This window comes from Oncorhynchus nerka, linkage group LG23 (genome assembly GCF_034236695.1).
Source record: "Oncorhynchus nerka isolate Pitt River linkage group LG23, Oner_Uvic_2.0, whole genome shotgun sequence".
In the NCBI taxonomy this organism is placed as follows: domain Eukaryota; kingdom Metazoa; phylum Chordata; class Actinopteri; order Salmoniformes; family Salmonidae; genus Oncorhynchus; species Oncorhynchus nerka.
In genome coordinates, this window is record NC_088418.1 from 5,637,418 (window position 1) to 5,662,070 (window position 24,653).

At 49.5% G+C, this 24,653-nt stretch overlaps 1 protein-coding gene across 2 annotated transcripts in view; it reads right to left on the reverse strand.

Moving 5' to 3' along the window:
* Positions 1-2,126: 2,126 nt before the first annotated feature.
* Positions 2,127-24,653, reverse strand: part of ism1 (isthmin 1) — a 94,278-nt gene continuing 71,751 nt past the window's right edge. Inside the window, exons 4-7 of one of the 2 annotated variants that reach the window (XR_010460646.1) lie at positions 17,335-17,478; positions 6,133-6,222; positions 2,622-4,136; positions 2,127-2,585 (exon numbers count right to left, since the gene is read on the reverse strand). Coding sequence is in view for 1 of the 2 variants with exons in the window: in XM_065007801.1 (XP_064863873.1) it covers positions 3,619-4,136; positions 6,133-6,222; positions 17,335-17,478 (752 nt within the window). In the remaining variant the exon portion in view is untranslated. Of the gene's footprint in view, positions 4,137-6,132; positions 6,223-17,334; positions 17,479-24,653 lie in introns of both variants that reach the window. The other variant, XM_065007801.1, reaches the window with a different exon arrangement.

Sequence of the window (24,653 nt, forward strand, 5' to 3'; positions counted from 1 at the left end):
CAAGTCATCCTAATTACAAGTCATCCCAATAACAAGTCATCCTAATAACAAGTCATCCTAATAACAAGTCATCCCAATAACAAGTCATCCCAATAACAAGTCCTCCCAATAACAAGTCATCCTAATAACAAGTCATCCTAATAACAAGTCATCCCAATAACAAGTCATCCCAATAACAAGTCATCCTAATAACCAGTCATCCTAATAACCAGTCATCCAAATAACAAGTCATCATAATAACAAGTCATCCTAATAACAAGTCATCCTAATAACAAGACAAGTCATCCTAATAACAAGTCATCCTAATAACCAGTCATCCCAATAACAAGTCATCCTAATAACAAGTCATCCCAATAACAAGTAATCCTAATAACAAGTCATCCTAATAACAAGTCATCCTAATAACAAGTCATCCTAATAACAAGTCATCCTAATAACAAGACAAGTCATCCTAATAACCAATCATCCTAATAACAAGTCATCCTAATAACCAATCATCCTAATAACAAGTCATCCTAATAACAAGTCATCCTAATAACAAGTCATCCTAATAACAAGTCATCCCAATAACAAGTCATCCTAATAACAAGTCATCCTAATAACCAATCATCCTAATAACAAGTCATCCTAATAACAAGTCATCCCAATAACAAGTCATCCCAATAACAAGTCATCCTAATAACAAGTCATCCTAATAACAAGACAAGTCATCCTAATAACCAATCATCCTAATAACCAGTCATCCCAATAAAAAGTCATCCTAATAACAAGACAAGTCATCCTAATAACAAGTCATCCTAATAACCAGTCATCCTAATAACCAGTCATCCCAATAACAAGTCATCCTAATAACAAGTCATCCTAATAACAAGTCATCCCAATAACAAGTCATCCTAATAACCAGTCATCCCAATAACAAGTCATCCTAATAACAAGTCATCCTAATAACAAGTCATCCTAATAACAAGTCATCCCAATAACAAGTCATCCCAATAACAAGTCATCCTAATAACCAGTCATCCTAATAACAAGTCATCCCAATAACAAGTCATCCCAATAACAAGTCATCCCAATAACAAGTCATCCCAATAACAAGTCATCCTAATAACCAGTCATCCCAATAACAAGTCATCCTAATAACAAGTCATCCTAATAACAAGTCATCCTAATAACCAGTCATCCCAATAACAAGTCATCCTAATAACCAGTCATCCCAATAACAAGTCATCCCAATAACAAGTAATCCTAATAACAAGTCATCCCAATAACAAGTCATCCTAATAACAAGTCATCCTAATAACAAGACAAGTCATCCTAATAACCAATCATCCTAATAACCAGTCATCCCAATAAAAAGTCATCCTAATAACAAGACAAGTCATCCTAATAACAAGTCATCCTAATAACCAGTCATCCCAATAACAAGTCATCCTAATAACCAGTCATCCCAATAACAAGTCATCCTAATAACAAGTCATCCCAATAACAAGTCATCCTAATAACCAGTCATCCCAATAACAAGTCATCCTAATAACAAGTCATCCTAATAACAAGTCATCCCAATAACAAGTCATCCCAATAACAAGTCATCCCAATAACAAGTCATCCTAATAACAAGTCATCCTAATAACAAGTCATCCTAATAACAAGTCATCCCAATAACAAGTCATCCTAATAACAAGTCATCCTAATCACAAGTCATCCCAATAACAAGTCATCCCAATAACAAGTCATCCTAATAACAAGTCATCCTAATAACCAGTCATCCCAATAACAAGACAAGTCATACTAATAACAAGTCATCCCAATAACAAGTCATCCTAATAACAAGTCATCCTAATAACAAGTCAAGTCATCCTAATAACCAGTCATCCCAATAACAAGTCATCCCAATAACCAGTCATCCTAATAACAAGTCATCCCAATAACAAGTCATCCTAATTCCTAAAACAAACTTGATAATAGTCCTATTCTATAATAATCTCAGAGGTTGTGTTCTGCTTATTCCTCTTTTTACTGACTGTATAATCTGGCTACTCCACGTTATGAACAGATCGTCATTATAAATGGACAGATAAAACTAATACAACAACAAATTAAATATAGGAAGTACATTATCTCTTACATTTTACTTCATGTTTTTTTATTTAAACATTTTTTATTTCAACATTTATATCACAATCTTTTTCCCCGTACAGCTGTATTCACACATTTCCTATTCTTGTTTTCTTTTTGGGCCGAATCCTAACTTGAGACGAGCGGCTCAATCCAAGTTTTTGGCTGAAAAATCTCAATGAACGATTTAAGCCAATCGTGATGATTTCGTTTGAGTGCGGGTCCCATCTCAAGTTAGCATCTAGTCAGAAACCAATCAACGACAACGATCATGGACACCCAACATTTTGGGACATAAATCTACAGCTTAATAAATACTCTACAAAAATAACGCTTTATTTTTTTTATACCAGAGATAATGATCTGGAGGGAGGAATCTATACGGAAGAGGGGCGATTGGGTAAAGGAGAAGAAAAACGGCATGCTAAATAAACAAGCGTATAAGCATACATGGGAACAAATATGGGAACCTGAATATTACAGCTACCAATGAGCAGAATGCTAACCTGAATATTACAGCTACCAATGAGCAGAATGCTAACCCATCGCTCTGTAGATTCTGGATGTTACAAGACTCCTTTACACTCAGTTACAACTGTGATATCCACAGCACAAAGACACTTTCTGATTCTGATAGGTCAGGGATCTCGCTCTGTCTCTCGCTTCTGATAGGTCAGGGATCTTCTCTGTCTCTCTCTTCTGATAGGTCAGGGATCTTCTCTGTCTCTCTCTTCTGATAGGTCAGGGATCTCTCTCTGTCTCTCTTCTGATAGGTCAGGGATGTCTCTCTCTCTCACTTCTGATAGGTCAGGGATGTCTCTCTCTCTCTCACTTCTGATAGGTCAGGGATGTCTCTCTATCTCTCTTCTGATAGGTCAGGGATCTCGCTCTCTCTCTCTCTTCTGATAGGTCAGGGATCTCACTCTCTCTCTCTCTTCTGATAGGTTAGGAGGGTGTGACTCAAAACATGGAGATTTGGATCTGATCATTCAGCCAATTAAGAATCCCTGTGCTCTCCTTTTGGCCAATCAGAAACAAGCTAAAAACTTACAAAACAAATCTAAAACATGAAAAGTAATTTTCCCTTTTTATGATGCTACACCAAGCTATCCCTTTTAAACCAAACATTTATAGAATTATTATCAGAAAAAATATTTGTCAAAAATCCATCATACAGTTTGACTTTGAATATAATTTGATTTGATATGTCATAGAAACAAAGACCTGACATGACTTATAGACTGTGATTAAGATGAAGACGAGAACAGTTCCTCGTGTTCTTCATCACGTTGATCAACAGACAGTCCTGTTCATATGGCACCTAGTTGTCTCTTCATCACGTTGGCTGATCAACAGACAGTCCTGTTCATATGGCACCGAGTTCCAAAGTCTAAAAACACTCATGGATGGTTTGAAGCACCAATTGAAGTACCAGATTCATAAACATTTCTCAGATCGTTTTTTTTTTCTCTCTCTCTCTTTCTCATGTTCATCTCTCCAGTTCTAAAACTCTTGAGCGTCCTCCACCTGTTTGTGATAATCCTCATCCAGGGGGTTGTCTGGACACTTCTGCCCGTTGTTAGGAGGCCTGACCTGGTTATAACGACTCCAGTCCCCCTTACAGATGATCCAGGGCAGGACGTCGACCTTGTAGTGGAGGTCAGCAGAGAACTCGTTGCTGATGAGGTTGGGTGTTCCTGCTCCTTTACCCCGGGTGATGAGCTTCATGTTGTCATTGTAGCAGCAGTGCTGTGCGGCCAGAGTAGTGGACTCTAGAGTTAACATGGAGCGGATGCAGCACCGGGCCGTGGGTTTGTAGATCTCTAGTTTCTCCTTGGGGCCGCTGGCGTCTTTCCAGCGGAAGTCCCGGCGTGTGGCGGGGTCGGGGACGTCGGCCGTGCTGTAGGCCACCTCGGTGGGGTAGGAGCAGGGGCAGCTGGGGAGGTCGTTGGAGACTTTGATCATGTATTTCTTCAGGAACTCAGACTTACAGTTCATCCAGCGTTCACAGCTGTCTGTGTCTAGAAGACATGAGAGACAGAGACAGAGTTAGTCTGGATCTCTCCATACAGCTGTCTGGGTCTAGAAGAGACAGAGTTAGTTAGTCTGGATCTCTCCCTAATGCTGTCTGGGTCTAGAAGAGACAGGGTTAATTAGTCTGGATCTCTCCCTACAGCTGTCTGGGTCTAGAAGAGACAGGGTTAATTAGTCTGGATCTCTCCCTACTGCTGTCTGGATCTCTCCCTACTGCTGTCTGGGTCTAGAAGAGACAGGGTTAATTAGTCTGGATCTCTCCCTACAGCTCTCTGGGTCTAGAAGAGACAGAGTTAGTCTGGATCTCTCCCTACAGCTGTCTGGGTCTAGAAGAGACAGAGTTAGTCTGGATCTCTCCCTACAGCTGTCTGTGTCTAGAAGAGACAGGGTTAATTAGTCTGGATCTCTCCCTACAGCTGTCTGGGTCTAGAAGAGACAGAGTTAGTCTGGATCTCTCCCTACAGCTGTCTGGGTCAAGAAGAGACAGGGTTAGTTAGTATGGATCTCTCCCTACAGCTGTCTGGGTCTAGAAGAGACAGGGTTAATTAGTCTGGATCTCTCCCTACAGCTGTCTGGGTCAAGAAGAGACAGAGTTAGTTAGTCTGGATCTCTCCCTACAGCTGTCTGGGTCTAGAAGAGACAGGGTTAGTTAGTCACCTCTGCACCCTGTCTCTCTCTTTCTCTCTCACCCCCATTCTCTCTCTCTGTCTCATACAAGATGGGAATAGGAGGATGCATATGTGTGCTAGCCTAGCTATTTATTTGATGGGTTCTTTTCTCCTGGCTAACTGAGGATATTGGAACAGACAGAGAGCAGAACATTACAGAATGCTTGGCTCTCTTCCTGTCCTGATGCAGAATGAGAAAGAATGATGAGTGGGCCCAGGAAGGACTGGTCCATAGAAATATATTGACTAGAACAGACATATCCTTACAAATCAATGGGCTGCGCTGGAGGACTGGGCCATAGAAATATATTGACTAGAACAGACATATCCTCACAAATCAATGGGCTGTCTGGGAGGACTGGGCCATAGAAATATATTGACTAGAACAGAAATATCCTCACAAATCAATGGGCTGCGCTGGAGGACTGGGCCATGGAAATATATTGACTAGAACAGACATATCCTCACAAATCAATGGGCTGTCTGGGAGGACTGGGCCATAGAAATATATTGACTAGAACAGACATATCCTTACAAATCAATGGGCTGTCTGGGAGGACTGGGCCATAGAAATATATTGACTAGAACAGACATATCCTCACAAATCAATGGGCTGTCTGGGAGGACTGGGCCATAGAAATATATTGACTAGAACAGACATATCCTCACAAATCAATGGTCTGTCTGGGAGGACTGGGCCATAGAAATATATTGACTAGAACAGACATATCCTTACAAATCAATGGGCTGTCTGGGAGGACTGGGCCATAGAAATATATTGACTAGAACAGACATATCCTCACAAATCAATGGGCTGTCTGGGAGGACTGGGCCATAGAAATATATTGACTAGAACAGACATATCCTCACAAATCAATGGGCTGTCTGGGAGGCCCGGGCCATAGAAATATATTGACTAGAACAGACATATCCTCACAAATCAATGGGCTGTCTGGGAGGACTGGGCCATAGAAATATATTGACTAGAACAGACATATCCTCACAAATCAATGGGCTGTCTGGGAGGACCGGGCCATAGAAATATATTGACTAGAACAGACATATCCTCACAAATCAATGGGCTGTCTGGGAGGACCGGGCCATAGAAATATATTGACTAGAACAGACATATCCTCACAAATCAATGGGCTGTCTGGGAGGACTGGGCCACAGTTTGAGGTCAATTCAGAAAGTAACCCTGACCTGGACATTCATGCTGAATAGAATCGCTGTTGCGTTTGACAGTGGAGGAAACCTGATGTTTAGATACATGAGGGGAAAATTACTAAAAAGACTACTGAAAGAAGAGTCTTACCGACACCAAAGAGCTCTGTAGCGTTGAACTCATCGGTTCCAGCCAGCAGACTGACCTCAGTGGCGGCTGTCTTGAATGCATCTTCAATACCTTTAGACAGACACACGGTCAGTTAATGATGCAACAGGAAGAAAGATGTAAGCACAGTAAACACACCGTGTACTTCCTGCTTCCTGTTTCACCAGCTGTGTACTTCCTGTTTCCTGTTTCACACCCCGTGTATTTCCTGTGTCACTCTGACCTCCTATAATACTGAAGTGATGTTCATTTTAAAAAAAATCTACAGGTATTTATCATCCCTTTAGATATCTACAGGTATTTATCATCCCTTTAAAAATCTACAGGTATTTATCATCCCTTTAAATATCTACAGGTATTTATCATCCCTTTAAATATCTACAGGTATTTATCATCCCTTTAAATATCTACAGGTATTTATCATCCCTTTAAATATCTACAGGTATTTATCATCCCTTTAAAAATCTACAGGTATTTATCATCCCTTTAAATATCTACAGGTATTTATCATCCCTTTAAAAATCTACAGGTATTTGTCATCCCTTTAAATATCTACAGGTATTTATCATCCCTTTAAATATCTACAGGCATTTATCATCCCTTTAAATATCTACAGGCATTTATCATCCCTTTAGATATCTACAGGTATTTATCATCCCTTTATAAATCTACAGGTATTTGTCATCCCTTTAAATATCTACAGGTATTTATCATCCCTTTAAATATCTACAGGTATTTATCATCCCTTTAAAAATCTACAGGTATTTATCATCCCTTTAAATATCTACAGGTATTTATCATCCCTTTAAAAATCTACAGGTATTTGTCATCCCTTTAAATATCTACAGGTATTTATCATCCCTTTAAATATCTACAGGCATTTATCATCCCTTTAAATATCTACAGGCATTTATCATCCCTTTAAATATCTACAGGTATTTATCATCCCTTTAAATATCTACAGGTATTTATGACCCGTAAAAATAAATGTAAATATGACAGTGACCATTTAAACATGTGACCTGGATCCAATGACACAAATAAAGAAAAATAAGTTCAGAACACACAGCCTGTCACACTGTCCTCACCTGGGCAGGTCAGCAAGCTGCCTCAATCAGGGGGTTCAGAACACACAGCCTGTCACACTGTCCTCACCTGGGCAGGTCAGCAAGCTGCCTCAATCAGGGGGTTCAGAACACAGCCTGTCACACTGTCCTCACCTGGGCAGGTCAGTAAGCTGCCTCAATCAGGGGGTTCAGAACACAGCCTGTCACACTGTCCTCACCTGGGCAGGTCAGTAAGCTGCCTCAATCAGGGGGTTCAGAACACAGCCTGTCACACTGTCCTCACCTGGGCAGGTCAGCAAGCTGCCTCAATCAGGGGGTTCAGAACACACAGCCTGTCACACTGTCCTCACCTGGGCAGGTCAGCAAGCTGCCTCAATCAGGGGGTTCAGAACACAGCCTGTCACACTGTCGTCACCTGGGCAGGTCAGTAAGCTGCCTCAATCAGGGGGTTCAGAACACAGCCTGTCACACTGTCCTCACCTGGGCAGGTCAGCAAGCTGCCTCAATCAGGGGGTTCAGAACACACAGCCTGTCACACTGTCCTCACCTGGGCAGGTCAGTAAGCTGCCTCAATCAGGGGGTTCAGAACACAGCCTGTCACACTGTCCTCACCTGGGCAGGTCAGCAAGCTGCCTCAATCAGGGGGTTCAGAACACAGCCTGTCACACTGTCCTCACCTGGGCAGGTCAGCAAGCTGCCTCAATCAGGGGGTTCAGAACACAGCCTGTCACACTGTCCTCACCTGGGCAGGTCAGTAAGCTGCCTCAATCAGGGGGTTCAGAACACAGCCTGTCACACTGTCCTCACCTGGGCAGGTCAGTAAGCTGCCTCAATCAGGGGGTTCAGAACACACAGCCTGTCACACTGTCCTCACCTGGGCAGGTCAGCAAGCTGCCTCAATCAGGGGGTTCAGAACACACAGCCTGTCACACTGTCCTCACCTGGGCAGGTCAGCAAGCTGCCTCAATCAGGGGTTCAGAACACACAGCCTGTCACACTGTCCTCACCTGGGCAGGTCAGCAAGCTGCCTCAATCAGGGGGTTCAGAACACACAGCCTGTCACACTGTCCTCACCTGGGCAGGTCAGCAAGCTGCCTCAATCAGGGGGTTCAGAACACAGCCTGTCACACTGTCCTCACCTGGGCAGGTCAGCAAGCTGCCTCAATCAGGGGTTCAGAACACAGCCTGTCACACTGTCCTCACCTGGGCAGGTCAGCAAGCTGCCTCAATCAGGGGTTCAGAACACAGCCTGTCACACTGTCCTCACCTGGGCAGGTCAGCAAGCTGCCTCAATCAGGGGGTGTAGAACACACAGCCTGTCACACTGTCCTCACCTGGGCAGGTCAGTAAGCTGCCTCAATCAGGGGGTTCAGAACACAGCCTGTCACACTGTCCTCACCTGGGCAGGTCAGTAAGCTGCCTCAATCAGGGGTTCAGAACACAGCCTGTCACACTGTCCTCACCTGGGCAGGTCAGCAAGCTGCCTCAATCAGGGGTTCAGAACACACAGCCTGTCACACTGTCCTCACCTGGGCAGGTCAGCAAGCTGCCTCAATCAGGGGTTCAGAACACAGCCTGTCACACTGTCCTCACCTGGGCAGGTCAGCAAGCTGCCTCAATCAGGGGTTCAGAACACAGCCTGTCACACTGTCCTCACCTGGGCAGGTCAGCAAGCTGCCTCAATCAGGGGTGTAGAACACACAGCCTGTCACACTGTCCTCACCTGGGCAGGTCAGTAAGCTGCCTCAATCAGGGGTTCAGAACACAGCCTGTCACACTGTCCTCACCTGGGCAGGTCAGCAAGCTGCCTCAATCAGGGGTTCAGAAACACACAGCCTGTCACACTGTCCTCACCTGGGCAGGTCAGTAAGCTGCCTCAATCAGGGGTTCAGAACACAGCCTGTCACACTGTCCTCACCTGGGCAGGTCAGCAAGCTGCCTCAATCAGGGGTTCAGAACACACAGCCTGTCACACTGTCCTCACCTGGGCAGGTCAGCAAGCTGCCTCAATCAGGGGTTCAGAACACAGCCTGTCACACTGTCCTCACCTGGGCAGGTCAGCAAGCTGCCTCAATCAGGGGTTCAGAACACAGCCTGTCACACTGTCCTCACCTGGGCAGGTCAGCAAGCTGCCTCAATCAGGGGTGTAGAACACACAGCCTGTCACACTGTCCTCACCTGGGCAGGTCAGCAAGCTGCCTCAATCAGGGGTTCAGAACACACAGCCTGTCACACTGTCCTCACCTGGGCAGGTCAGCAAGCTGCCTCAATCAGGGGTTCAGAACACACAGCCTGTCACACTGTCCTCACCTGGGCAGGTCAGCAAGCTGCCTCAATCAGGGGGTTCAGAACACAGCCTGTCACACTGTCCTCACCTGGGCAGGTCAGCAAGCTGCCTCAATCAGGGGTGTAGAACACACAGCCTGTCACACTGTCCTCACCTGGGCAGGTCAGCAAGCTGCCTCAATCAGGGGGTTCAGGCACACAGCCTGTCACACTGTCCTCACCTGGGCAGGTCAGCAAGCTGCCTCAATCAGGGGTTCAGAACACAGCCTGTCACACTGTCCTCACCTGGGCAGGTCAGCAAGCTGCCTCAATCAGGGGTGTAGAACACACAGCCTGTCACACTGTCCTCACCTGGGCAGGTCAGCAAGCTGCCTCAATCAGGGGGTTCAGAACACACAGCCTGTCACACTGTCCTCACCTGGGCAGGTCAGCAAGCTGCCTCAATCAGGGGGTTCAGAACACAGCCTGTCACACTGTCCTCACCTGGGCAGGTCAGCAAGCTGCCTCAATCAGGGGGTGTAGAACACACAGCCTGTCACACTGTCCTCACCTGGGCAGGTCAGCAAGATGCCTCAATCAGGGGGTTCAGAACACAGCCTGTCACACTGTCCTCACCTGGGCAGGTCAGCAAGCTGCCTCAATCAGGGGGTTCAGAACACACAGCCTGTCACACTGTCCTCACCTGGGCAGGTCAGCAAGCTGCCTCAATCAGGGGTTCAGAACACAGCCTGTCACACTGTCCTCACCTGGGCAGGTCAGCAAGCTGCCTCAATCAGGGGTGTAGAACACACAGCCTGTCACACTGTCCTCACCTGGGCAGGTCAGTAAGCTGCCTCAATCAGGGGTTCAGAACACAGCCTGTCACACTGTCCTCACCTGGGCAGGTCAGTAAGCTGCCTCAATCAGGGGTTCAGAACACAGCCTGTCACACTGTCCTCACCTGGGCAGGTCAGCAAGCTGCCTCAATCAGGGGGTTCAGAACACACAGCCTGTCACACTGTCCTCACCTGGGCAGGTCAGCAAGCTGCCTCAATCAGGGGTTCAGAACACAGCCTGTCACACTGTCCTCACCTGGGCAGGTCAGCAAGCTGCCTCAATCAGGGGGTTCAGAACACAGCCTGTCACACTGTCCTCACCTGGGCAGGTCAGCAAGCTGCCTCAATCAGGGGGTTCAGAACACACAGCCTGTCACACTGTCCTCACCTGGGCAGGTCAGCAAGCTGCCTCAATCAGGGGGTTCAGAACACAGCCTGTCACACTGTCCTCACCTGGGCAGGTCAGCAAGCTGCCTCAATCAGGGGGTGTAGAACACACAGCCTGTCACACTGTCCTCACCTGGGCAGGTCAGCAAGCTGCCTCAATCAGGGGTTCAGAACACACAGCCTGTCACACTGTCCTCACCTGGGCAGGTCAGCAAGCTGCCTCAATCAGGGGGTTCAGAACACAGCCTGTCACACTGTCCTCACCTGGGCAGGTCAGCAAGCTGCCTCAATCATGGGTTCAGAACACAGCCTGTCACACTGTCCTCACCTGGGCAGGTCAGCAAGCTGCCTCAATCAGGGGTTCAGAACACAGCCTGTCACACTGTCCTCACCTGGGCAGGTCAGCAAGCTGCCTCAATCAGGGGGTTCAGAACACAGCCTGTCACACTGTCCTCACCTGGGCAGGTCAGCAAGCTGCCTCAATCAGGGGGTTCAGAACACAGCCTGTCACACTGTCCTCACCTGGGCAGGTCAGCAAGCTGCCTCAATCAGGGGGTGTAGAACACACAGCCTGTCACACTGTCCTCACCTGGGCAGGTCAGCAAGCTGCCTCAATCAGGGGGTTCAGAACACACAGCCTGTCACACTGTCCTCACCTGGGCAGGTCAGCAAGCTGCCTCAATCAGGGGGTTCAGAACACAGCCTGTCACACTGTCCTCACCTGGGCAGGTCAGCAAGCTGCCTCAATCAGGGGGTGTAGAACACACAGCCTGTCACACTGTCCTCACCTGGGCAGGTCAGCAAGCTGCCTCAATCAGGGGGTTCAGAACACACAGCCTGTCACACTGTCCTCACCTGGGCAGGTCAGCAAGCTGCCTCAATCAGGGGGTTCAGAACACAGCCTGTCACACTGTCCTCACCTGGGCAGGTCAGCAAGCTGCCTCAATCAGGGGGTGTAGAACACACAGCCTGTCACACTGTCCTCACCTGGGCAGGTCAGCAAGATGCCTCAATCAGGGGGTTCAGAACACAGCCTGTCACACTGTCCTCACCTGGGCAGGTCAGCAAGCTGCCTCAATCAGGGGGTTCAGAACACACAGCCTGTCACACTGTCCTCACCTGGGCAGGTCAGCAAGCTGCCTCAATCAGGGGGTTCAGAACACAGCCTGTCACACTGTCCTCACCTGGGCAGGTCAGCAAGCTGCCTCAATCAGGGGGTGTAGAACACACAGCCTGTCACACTGTCCTCACCTGGGCAGGTCAGTAAGCTGCCTCAATCAGGGGGTTCAGAACACAGCCTGTCACACTGTCCTCACCTGGGCAGGTCAGTAAGCTGCCTCAATCAGGGGGTTCAGAACACAGCCTGTCACACTGTCCTCACCTGGGCAGGTCAGCAAGCTGCCTCAATCAGGGGGTTCAGAACACACAGCCTGTCACACTGTCCTCACCTGGGCAGGTCAGCAAGCTGCCTCAATCAGGGGGTTCAGAACACAGCCTGTCACACTGTCCTCACCTGGGCAGGTCAGCAAGCTGCCTCAATCAGGGGGTTCAGAACACAGCCTGTCACACTGTCCTCACCTGGGCAGGTCAGCAAGCTGCCTCAATCAGGGGTTCAGAACACACAGCCTGTCACACTGTCCTCACCTGGGCAGGTCAGCAAGCTGCCTCAATCAGGGGGTTCAGAACACAGCCTGTCACACTGTCCTCACCTGGGCAGGTCAGCAAGCTGCCTCAATCAGGGGGTGTAGAACACACAGCCTGTCACACTGTCCTCACCTGGGCAGGTCAGCAAGCTGCCTCAATCAGGGGGTTCAGAACACACAGCCTGTCACACTGTCCTCACCTGGGCAGGTCAGCAAGCTGCCTCAATCAGGGGGTTCAGAACACAGCCTGTCACACTGTCCTCACCTGGGCAGGTCAGCAAGCTGCCTCAATCATGGGTTCAGAACACAGCCTGTCACACTGTCCTCACCTGGGCAGGTCAGCAAGCTGCCTCAATCAGGGGGTTCAGAACACAGCCTGTCACACTGTCCTCACCTGGGCAGGTCAGCAAGCTGCCTCAATCAGGGGTTCAGAACACAGCCTGTCACACTGTCCTCACCTGGGCAGGTCAGCAAGCTGCCTCAATCAGGGGGTTCAGAACACAGCCTGTCACACTGTCCTCACCTGGGCAGGTCAGCAAGCTGCCTCAATCAGGGGGTTCAGAACACACAGCCTGTCACACTGTCCTCACCTGGGCAGGTCAGCAAGCTGCCTCAATCAGGGGGTTCAGAACACAGCCTGTCACACTGTCCTCACCTGGGCAGGTCAGCAAGCTGCCTCAATCAGGGGGTGTAGAACACACAGCCTGTCACACTGTCCTCACCTGGGCAGGTCAGTAAGCTGCCTCAATCAGGGGGTTCAGAACACACAGCCTGTCACACTGTCCTCACCTGGGCAGGTCAGCAAGCTGCCTCAATCAGGGGGTGTAGAACACACAGCCTGTCACACTGTCCTCACCTGGGCAGGTCAGTAAGCTGCCTCAATCAGGGGGTGTAGAACACACAGCCTGTCACACTGTCCTCACCTGGGCAGGTCAGTAAGCTGCCTCAATCAGGGGGTTCAGAACACAGCCTGTCACACTGTCCTCACCTGGGCAGGTCAGCAAGCTGCCTCAATCAGGGGGTGTAGAACACACAGCCTGTCACACTGTCCTCACCTGGGCAGGTCAGTAAGCTGCCTCAATCAGGGGGTGTAGAACACACAGCCTGTCACACTGTCCTCACCTGGGCAGGTCAGCAAGCTGCCTCAATCAGGGGGTTCAGAACACAGCCTGTCACACTGTCCTCACCTGGGCAGGTCAGCAAGCTGCCTCAATCAGGGGGTTCAGAACACAGCCTGTCACACTGTCCTCACCTGGGCAGGTCAGTAAGCTGCCTCAATCAGGGGGTTCAGAACACAGCCTGTCACACTGTCCTCACCTGGGCAGGTCAGCAAGCTGCCTCAATCAGGGGGTGTAGAACACACAGCCTGTCCTCACCTGGGCAGGTCAGTAAGCTCCTCAATCAGGGGGCGGAACACACAGCCTGTCACACTGTCCTCACCTGGGCAGGTCAGTAAGCTGCCTCAATCAGGGGTTCAGAACACAGCCTGTCACACTGTCCTCACCTGGGCAGGTCAGCAAGCTGCCTCAATCAGGGGTTCAGAACACAGCCTGTCACACTGTCCTCACCTGGGCAGGTCAGCAAGCTGCCTCAATCAGGGGTTCAGAACACAGCCTGTCACACTGTCCTCACCTGGGCAGGTCAGCAAGCTGCCTCAATCAGGGGGTTCAGAACACACAGCCTGTCACACTGTCCTCACCTGGGCAGGTCAGCAAGCAGCCTCAATCAGGGGGTTCAGAACACAGCCTGTCACACTGTCCTCACCTGGGCAGGTCAGCAAGCTGCCTCAATCAGGGGGTTCAGAACACAGCCTGTCACACTGTCCTCACCTGGGCAGGTCAGTAAGCTGCCTCAATCAGGGGGTTCAGAACACACAGCCTGTCACACTGTCCTCACCTGGGCAGGTCAGCAAGCTGCCTCAATCAGGGGTTCAGAACACAGCCTGTCACACTGTCCTCACCTGGGCAGGTCAGCAAGCTGCCTCAATCAGGGGGTTCAGAACACAGCCTGTCACACTGTCCTCACCTGGGCAGGTCAGTAAGCTGCCTCAATCAGGGGGTGTAGAACACACAGCCTGTCACACTGTCCTCACCTGGGCAGGTCAGTAAGCTGCCTCAATCAGGGGGTTCAGAACACAGCCTGTCACACTGTCCTCACCTGGGCAGGTCAGCAAGCTGCCTCAATCAGGGGGTGTAGAACACACAGCCTGTCACACTGTCCTCACCTGGGCAGGTCAGTAAGCTGCCTCAATCAGGGGGCGTAGAACACACAGCCTGTCACACTGTCCTCACCTGGGCAGGTCAGTAAGCTGCCTCAATCAGGGGGTTCAGAACACAGCCTGTCACACTGTCCTCACCTGGGCAGGTCAGCAAGCTGCCTCAATCAGGGGGTTCAGAACACAGCCTGTCACACTGTCCTCACCTGGGCAGGTCAGCAAGCTGCCTCAATCAGGGGGTTCAGAACACAGCCTGTCACACTGTCCTCACCTGGGCAGGTCAGCAAGCTGCCTCAATCAGGGGGTTCAGAACACACAGCCTGTCACACTGTCATCACCTGGGCAGGTCAGCAAGCTGCCTCAATCAGGGGGTTCAGAACACAGCCTGTCACACTGTCCTCACCTGGGCAGGTCAGCAAGCTGCCTCAATCAGGGGGTTCAGAACACAGCCTGTCACACTGTCCTCACCTGGGCAGGTCAGTAAGCTGCCTCAATCAGGGGGTTCAGAACACACAGCCTGTCACACTGTCCTCACCTGGGCAGGTCAGCAAGCTGCCTCAATCAGGGGTTCAGAACACAGCCTGTCACACTGTCCTCACCTGGGCAGGTCAGTAAGCTGCCTCAATCAGGGGGTTCAGAACACACAGCCTGTCACACTGTCCTCACCTGGGCAGGTCAGCAAGCTGCCTCAATCAGGGGGTTCAGAACACAGCCTGTCACACTGTCCTCACCTGGGCAGGTCAGCAAGCAGCCTCAATCAGGGGGTTCAGAACACAGCCTGTCACACTGTCCTCACCTGGGCAGGTCAGCAAGCAGCCTCAATCAGGGGGTTCAGAACACAGCCTGTCACACTGTCCTCACCTGGGCAGGTCAGCAAGCTGCCTCAATCAGGGGTTCAGAACACAGCCTGTCACACTGTCCTCACCTGGGCAGGTCAGTAAGCTGCCTCAATCAGGGGTTCAGAACACACAGCCTGTCACACTGTCCTCACCTGGGCAGGTCAGCAAGCTGCCTCAATCAGGGGTTCAGAACACAGCCTGTCACACTGTCCTCACCTGGGCAGGTCAGCAAGCTGCCTCAATCAGGGGGTTCAGAACACAGCCTGTCACACTGTCCTCACCTGGGCAGGTCAGTAAGCTGCCTCAATCAGGGGGTTCAGAACACACAGCCTGTCACACAGTCCTCACCTGGGCAGGTCAGCAAGCTGCCTCAATCAGGGGGTTCAGAACACAGCCTGTCACACTGTCCTCACCTGGGCAGGTCAGCAAGCTGCCTCAATCAGGGGGTTCAGAACACAGCCTGTCACACTGTCCTCACCTGGGCAGGTCAGTAAGCTGCCTCAATCAGGGGGTTCAGAACACACAGCCTGTCACACTGTCCTCACCTGGGCAGGTCAGCAAGCTGCCTCAATCAGGGGTTCAGAACACAGCCTGTCACACTGTCCTCACCTGGGCAGGTCAGCAAGCTGCCTCAATCAGGGGGTTCAGAACACAGCCTGTCACACTGTCCTCACCTGGGCAGGTCAGCAAGCTGCCTCAATCAGGGGGTGTAGAACACACATCCTGTCACACTGTCCTCACCTGGGCAGGTCAACAAGCTGCCTCAATCAGGGGGTTCAGAACACACAGCCTGTCACACTGTCCTCACCTGGGCAGGTCAGCAAGCTGCCTCAATCAGGGGGTTCAGAACACAGCCTGTCACACTCTCCTCACCTGGGCAGGTCAGCAAGCAGCCTCAATCAGGGGGTTCAGAACACAGTCTGTCACACTGTCCTCACCTGGGCAGGTCAGCAAGCTGCCTCAATCAGGGGGTGTAGAACACACAGCCTGTCACACTGTCCTCACCTGGGCAGGTCAGCAAGCTGCCTCAATCAGGGGGTTCAGAACACAGTCTGTCACACTGTCCTCACCTGGGCAGGTCAGCAAGCTGCCTCAATCAGGGGTGTAGAACACACAGCCTGTCACACTGTCCTCACCTGGGCAGGTCAGCAAGCTGCCTCAATCAGGGGGTGTAGAACACACAGCCTGTCACACTGTCCTCACCTGGGCAGGTCAGCAAGCTGCCTCAATCAGGGGGTGTAGAACACACAGCCTGTCACACTGTCCTCACCTGGGCAGGTCAGCAAGCTGCCTCAATCAGGGGGTGTAGAACACACAGCCTGTCACACTGTCCTCACCTGGGCAGGTCAGCAAGCTGCCTCAATCAGGGGGTTCAGAACACAGTCTGTCACACTGTCCTCACCTGGGCAGGTCAGCAAGCTGCCTCAATCAGGGGGTGTAGAACACACAGCCTGTCACACTGTCCTCACCTGGGCAGGTCAGCAAGCTGCCTCAATCAGGGGGTGTAGAACACACAGCCTGTCACACTGTCCTCGCCTGGGCAGGTCAGCAAGCTGCCTCAATCAGGGGGTTCAGAACACAGCCTGTCACACTGTCCTCACCTGGGCTGGTCAGCAAGCAGCCTCAATCAGGGGGTTCAGAACACACAGCCTGTCACACTGTCCTCACCTGGGCAGTTCAGCAAGCTGCCTCAATCAGGGGATTCAGAACACCGCCTGTCACACTGTCCTCACCTGGGCAGGTCAGCAAGCTGCCTCAATCAGGGGGTTCAGAACACAGCCTGTCACACTGTCCTCACCTGGGCAGGTCAGCAAGCTGCCTCAATCAGGGGGTTCAGAACACACAGCCTGTCACACTGTCCTCACCTGGGCAGGTCAGCAAGCTGCCTCAATCAGGGGGTTTAGAACACACAGCCTGTCACACTGTCCTCACCTGGGCAGGATGGCATGTCACAGGTGCGTGACTCAGTGGCAGTGCAGGCATAACCACATGACCTGGTCCTCTTCTGGTTCCCGTTCTTACAGGTTACACTGCATGGAGACCAGTTACTCCAGTCACCCTCTCCGTCTATATAGTCTGGAGAGGAGCGCGAGAGGGGGGGGGGGGGGGGGAGAGAGAGAGAGAGAGATCAACATCAACAAAAAGTGTGACTTTACAGTGAAATGCTTAATTATTAATTACTTACTAGCCGTTTCCTAACAATGCAGTGAAAAAGTAGGAAAATGAACAGATAAATGAAAAGAAAATAGTACCACAATACATAACAAAAAAGAGGCTATATAGAAGTAGTACAGATACTCAGTGTCCTGGGGTACGGGGTAGTAATGAGTCGCTGTCCTGGGGTACGAGGTAGTAATGAGTCGGTGTCCTGGGGTACGGGGTAGTAATGAGTCGGTGTCCTGGGGTACGAGGTATTAATGAGTCGCTGTCCTGGGGTACGGGGTAGTAATGAGTCGCTGTCCTGGGGTACGAGGTATTAATGAGTCACTGTCCTGGGGTACGAGGTAGTAATGAGTCAGTGTACTGGGGTACGAGGTAGGAATGAGTCAGTGTACTGTGGTATGAGGTAGTAATGAGTCGGTGTACTGGGGTACGAGGTAGTAATGAGTCGGTGTACTGGGGTACGAGGTATTAATGAGTCAGTGTCCTGGGGTACGAGGTAGTAATGAGTCAATGTACTGGAGTACGAGGTAGTAATGAGTCGGTGTCCTGGGGTACGAGGCAGTAATGAGTCGGTGTCCTGGGGTACGAGGTATTAATGAGTCAGTGTCCTGGGGTACGAGGTAGTAATGAGTCAGTGTACTGGGGTACGAGGTAGGAATGAGTCGGTGTACTGGGGTACGAGGTAGTAATGAGTCGGTGTCCTGGGGTACCAGGTAGTAATGAGTCAGTGTACTGGGGTACGAGGTAGTAATGAGTCAGTGTACTGGGGTACGAGGTAGTAATGAGTCAGTGTACTGGTGTACCAGGTAGTAGTGAGTCAGTGTACTGGGGTACGAGGTAGTAGTGAGTCAGTGTCCTGGGGTACGAGGTAGTAGTGAGTCAGTGTCCTGGGGTACGAGGTAGTAATGAGTCAGTGTACTGGGGTACGAGGTAGTAATGAGTCAGTGTACTGGGGTACGAGGTAGGAATGAGTCAGTGTACTGTGGTACGAGGTAGGAATGAGTCAGTGTACTGGGGTACGAGGTAGTAGTGAGTCAGATTACTGGTGTACCAGGTAGTAGTGAGTCAGTGTACTGGGGTACGAGGTAGTAGTGAGTCAGATTACTGGTGTACCAGGTAGTAGTGAGTCAGTGTACTGGGGTACGAGGTAGTAATGAGTCAGTGTACTGGGGTACGAGGTAGTAACGAGTCAGTGTACTGGGGTACGAGGTAGTAATGAGTCGGTGTACTGGGGTACGGGGTAGTAGTGAGTCGGTGTACTGGGGTACGAGGTAGTTGTGAGTCGGTGTCCTGGGGTACCAGGTAGTAATGAGTCAGTGTACTGGGGTACGAGGTAGTAATGAGTCAGTGTCCTGGGTTACGAGGTAGTAATGAGTCAGTGTACTGGGGTACGAGGTAGGAATGAGTCAGTGTACTGGGGTACGAGGTAGGAATGAGTCAGTGTACTGGAGTACGAGGTAGTAGTGAGTCAGTGTACTGGTGTACCAGGTAGTAGTGAGTCAGTGTACTGGGGTACGAGGTAGTAGTGAGTCAGTGTACTGGGGTACGAGGTAGTAATGAGTCGGTGTACTGGGGTACGAGGTAGTAATGAGTCAGTGTCCTGGGGTACGAGGTAGTAATGAGTCAGTGTACTGGGGTACGAGGTAGTAACGAGTCAGGTTACTGGGGTACGAGGTAGTAATGAGTCGGTGTACTGGGGTACGGGGTAGTAGTGAGTCAGTGTACTGGGGTACGAGGTAGTAATGAGTCAGTGTCCTGGGTTACGAGGTAGTAATGAGTCAGTGTACTGGGGTACGAGGTAGGAATGAGTCAGTGTACTGGGGTACGAGGTAGGAATGAGTCAGTGTACTGGGGTACGAGGTAGTAGTGAGTCAGTGTACTGGTGTACCAGGTAGTAGTGAGTCAGTGTACTGGGGTACGAGGTAGTAGTGAGTCAGTGTCCTGGGGTACGAGGTAGTAGTGAGTCAGTGTCCTGGGGTACGAGGTAGTAATGAGTCAGTGTACTGGGGTACGAGGTAGTAATGAGTCGGTGTACTGGGGTACGGGGTAGTAGTGAGTCGGTGTACTGGGGTACGAGGTAGTTGTGAGTCGGTGTCCTGGGGTACCAGGTAGTAATGAGTCAGTGTACTGGGGTACGAGGTAGTAATGAGTCAGTGTCCTGGGTTACGAGGTAGTAATGAGTCAGTGTACTGGGGTACGAGGTAGGAATGAGTCAGTGTACTGGGGTACGAGGTAGGAATGAGTCAGTGTACTGGAGTACGAGGTAGTAGTGAGTCAGTGTACTGGTGTACCAGGTAGTAGTGAGTCAGTGTACTGGGGTACGAGGTAGTAGTGAGTCAGTGTACTGGGGTACGAGGTAGTAATGAGTCGGTGTACTGGGGTACGAGGTAGTAATGAGTCAGTGTCCTGGGGTATGAGGTAGTAATGAGTCAGTGTACTGGGGTACGAGGTAGTAACGAGTCAGGTTACTGGGGTACGAGGTAGTAATGAGTCGGTGTACTGGGGTACGGGGTAGTAGTGAGTCAGTGTACTGGGGTACGAGGTAGTAATGAGTCAGTGTCCTGGGTTACGAGGTAGTAATGAGTCAGTGTACTGGGGTACGAGGTAGGAATGAGTCAGTGTACTGGGGTACGAGGTAGGAATGAGTCAGTGTACTGGAGTACGAGGTAGTAGTGAGTCAGTGTACTGGTGTACCAGGTAGTAGTGAGTCAGTGTACTGGGGTACGAGGTAGGAATGAGTCAGTGTACTGTGGTACGAGGTAGGAATGAGTCAGTGTACTGGGGTACGAGGTAGTAGTGAGTCAGATTACTGGTGTACCAGGTAGTAGTGAGTCAGTGTACTGGGGTACGAGGTAGTAGTGAGTCAGATTACTGGTGTACCAGGTAGTAGTGAGTCAGTGTACTGGGGTACGAGGTAGTAATGAGTCAGTGTACTGGGGTACGAGGTAGTAACGAGTCAGTGTACTGGGGTACGAGGTAGTAATGAGTCGGTGTACTGGGGTACGGGGTAGTAGTGAGTCGGTGTACTGGGGTACGAGGTAGTTGTGAGTCGGTGTCCTGGGGTACCAGGTAGTAATGAGTCAGTGTACTGGGGTACGAGGTAGTAATGAGTCAGTGTCCTGGGTTACGAGGTAGTAATGAGTCAGTGTACTGGGGTACGAGGTAGGAATGAGTCAGTGTACTGGGGTACGAGGTAGGAATGAGTCAGTGTACTGGAGTACGAGGTAGTAGTGAGTCAGTGTACTGGTGTACCAGGTAGTAGTGAGTCAGTGTACTGGGGTACGAGGTAGTAGTGAGTCAGTGTACTGGGGTACGAGGTAGTAATGAGTCGGTGTACTGGGGTACGAGGTAGTAATGAGTCAGTGTCCTGGGGTACGAGGTAGTAATGAGTCAGTGTACTGGGGTACGAGGTAGTAACGAGTCAGGTTACTGGGGTACGAGGTAGTAATGAGTCGGTGTACTGGGGTACGGGGTAGTAGTGAGTCAGTGTACTGGGGTACGAGGTAGTAATGAGTCAGTGTCCTGGGTTACGAGGTAGTAATGAGTCAGTGTACTGGGGTACGAGGTAGGAATGAGTCAGTGTACTGGGGTACGAGGTAGGAATGAGTCAGTGTACTGGGGTACGAGGTAGTAGTGAGTCAGTGTACTGGTGTACCAGGTAGTAGTGAGTCAGTGTACTGGGGTACGAGGTAGTAGTGAGTCAGTGTCCTGGGGTACGAGGTAGTAGTGAGTCAGTGTCCTGGGGTACGAGGTAGTAATGAGTCAGTGTACTGGGGTACGAGGTAGTAATGAGTCAGTGTACTGGGGTACGAGGTAGGAATGAGTCAGTGTACTGTGGTACGAGGTAGGAATGAGTCAGTGTACTGGGGTACGAGGTAGTAGTGAGTCAGATTACTGGTGTACCAGGTAGTAGTGAGTCAGTGTACTGGGGTACGAGGTAGTAGTGAGTCAGATTACTGGTGTACCAGGTAGTAGTGAGTCAGTGTACTGGGGTACGAGGTAGTAGTGAGTCAGATTACTGGTGTACCAGGTAGAAGTGAGTCAGTGTACTGGGGTACGAGGTAGTAATGAGTCAGTGTTCTGGGGTACCAGGTAGTAATGAGTCAGTGTCCTGGGGTACCAGGTAGTAATGAGTCAGTGTCCTGGGGTACCAGGTAGTAATGAGTCAGTGTCCTGGGGTACGAGGTAGTAATGAGTCAGTGTTCTGGGGTACGAGGTAGTAATGAGTCAGGTCATGGATGGGGTGTGGGGGTCATGGATTGGGTGTGGGGGTCATGGATGGGATGTGGGGGTCATGGAGGGAGTGTGAGGGGTCATGGATGGGGTCGTGGATGGGGTGTGGGTGGGTCATGGATTGGGGTGTGGGTGGGTTATGGATTGGGTGTGGGGTCATGGTGGGGGTGTGGGTGTAATGGATTGGGTGTGGGGGTCATGGTGGGGGAGGGGGTCAAGGATGGGGTGTGGGGGTCATGGTGGGGGGTGGGGGTCATGGATTGGGTGTGGGTGTAATGGATTGGGTGTGGGGGTCATGGAGGGAGTGTGAGGGGTCATGGATGGGGTCGTGGATGGGGTGTGGGTGGGTCATGGATTGGGGTGTGGGTGGGTTATGGATTGGGTGTGGGGTCATGGTGGGGGTGTGGGGGTCAAGGATGGGGTGTGGGGGTCATGGAGGGGGTGTGGGTCATCATGGATGGGGTCATGGATGGGGTGTGGGGGTCATGGATTGGGTGTGGGTGTAATGGATTGGGTGTGGGGTCATGGTGGGGGAGGGGGTCAAGGATGGGGTGTGGGGGTCATGGTGGGGGGTGGGGGTCATGGATGGGGTGTGGGGGATGGTTGGGGGTCATGGATTTAGTGTGGGGTAATGGATGGGGTGTGGGAGGGGTCACGGATAGGGTGTGGGGGTCATGGTGGGGGGTGGGGGTCATGGATGGGGTGTGGGGGTCATGTCATGGGGGGGGTGAAGTCTTGGAGGGGGGATAATAGTTCCCTTTGACTTTGACTCTCAGACAAGCTTATACACTCACTCACACACACAGGGCAGAGTGAGTGTTTTCAGTGTTTACAGAAACACACCAGGAAGCATTTGGCAACAAAACAAACAATACAATCCAGGAAACCAGGGAGGTTAACACACTGTAATAATTACAAACCAGGGAGGTTAACACACTGTAATAATTACAAACCAGGGAGGTTAACACACTGTAATAATTACAAACCAGGGAGGTTAACACACTGTAATAATTACAAACCAGGGAGGTTAACACACTGTAATAATTACAAACCAGGGAGGTTAACACACTGTAATAACTACAAACCAGGGAGGTTAACACACTGTAATAATTACAAACCAGGGAGGTTAACACACTGTAATAATTACAAACCAGGGAGATTAACACACTGTAATAACTACAAACCAGGGAGGTTAACACACTGTAATAACTACAAACCAGGGAGGTTAACACACTGTAATAACTACAAACCAGGGAGGTTAACACACTGTAATAACTACAAACCAGGGAGTTTAACACACTGTAATAACTACAAACCAGGGAGGTTAACACACTAATAATTACAAACCAGGGAGGTTAACACACTGTAATAACTACAAACCAGGGAGGTTAACACACTGTAATAACTACAAACCAGGGAGGTTAACACACTGTAATAACTACAAACCAGGGAGGTTAACACACTGTAATAACTACAAACCAGGGAGTTTAACACACTGTAATAACTACAAACCAGGGAGGTTAACACACTGTAATAATTACAAACCAGGGAGGTTAACACACTGTAATAACAACAAACCAGGGAGGTTAACACACTGTAATAACTACAAACCAGGGAGGTTAACACACTGTAATAATTACAAACCAGGGAGGTTAACACACTGTAATAATTACAAACCAGGGAGGTTAACACACTGTAATAACTACAAACCAGGGAGGTTAACACACTGTAATAATTACAAACCAGGGAGGTTAACACACTGTAATAACTACAAACCAGGGAGGTTAACACACTGTAATAATTACAAACCAGGGAGGTTAACACACTGTAATAATTACAAACCAGGGAGGTTAACACACTGTTATAACTACAAACCAGGGAGGTTAACACACTGTAATAACTACAAACCAGGGAGGTTAACACACTGTAATAACTACAAACCAGGGAGGTTAACACACTGTAATAACTACAAACCAGGGAGGTTAACACACTGTAATAACTACAAACCAGGGAGGTTAACACACTAATAATTACAAACCAGGGAGGTTAACACACTGTAATAATTACAAACCAGGGAGGTTAACACACTGTAATAACTACAAACCAGGGAGGTTAACACACTGTAATAATTACAAACCAGGGAGGTTAACACACTGTAATAATTACAAACCAGGGAGGTTAACACACTGTAATAATTACAAACCAGGGAGGTTAACACACTGTAATAACTACAAACCAGGGAGGTTAACACACTAATAATTACAAACCAGGGAGGTTAACACACTGTAATAATTACAAACCAGGGAGGTTAACACACTGTAATAACTACAAACCAGGGAGGTTAACACACTGTAATAATTACAAACCAGGGAGGTTAACACACTGTAATAATTACAAACCAGGGAGGTTAACACACTGTAATAATTACAAACCAGGGAGTTTAACACACTGTAATAACTACAAACCAGGGAGGTTAACACACTGTAATAACTACAAACCAGGGAGGTTAACACACTGTAATAACTACAAACCAGGGAGGTTAACACACTGTAATAACTACAAACCAGGGAGGTTAACACACTGTAATAACTACAAACCAGGGAGGTTAACACACTGTAATAATTACAAAGGAGGTGTAAAAAAAATCAAATCAAATAGTTTTGTTTTAGCATAAGACACATTCAAATGAGTCTGGGCTGGGGTTGGTTCAGTCTAGTGTTTTTCTGGAAGTGGGGGCTGAAATGCCAAGAAATCCTCTTTTACTTCCAATTAGCATTAAAGGGATCAGTTCAATAATAATAATAATAATAATAAAGTTCTCTATAAATATGATTATCCACGTGTGAATGTTTTTA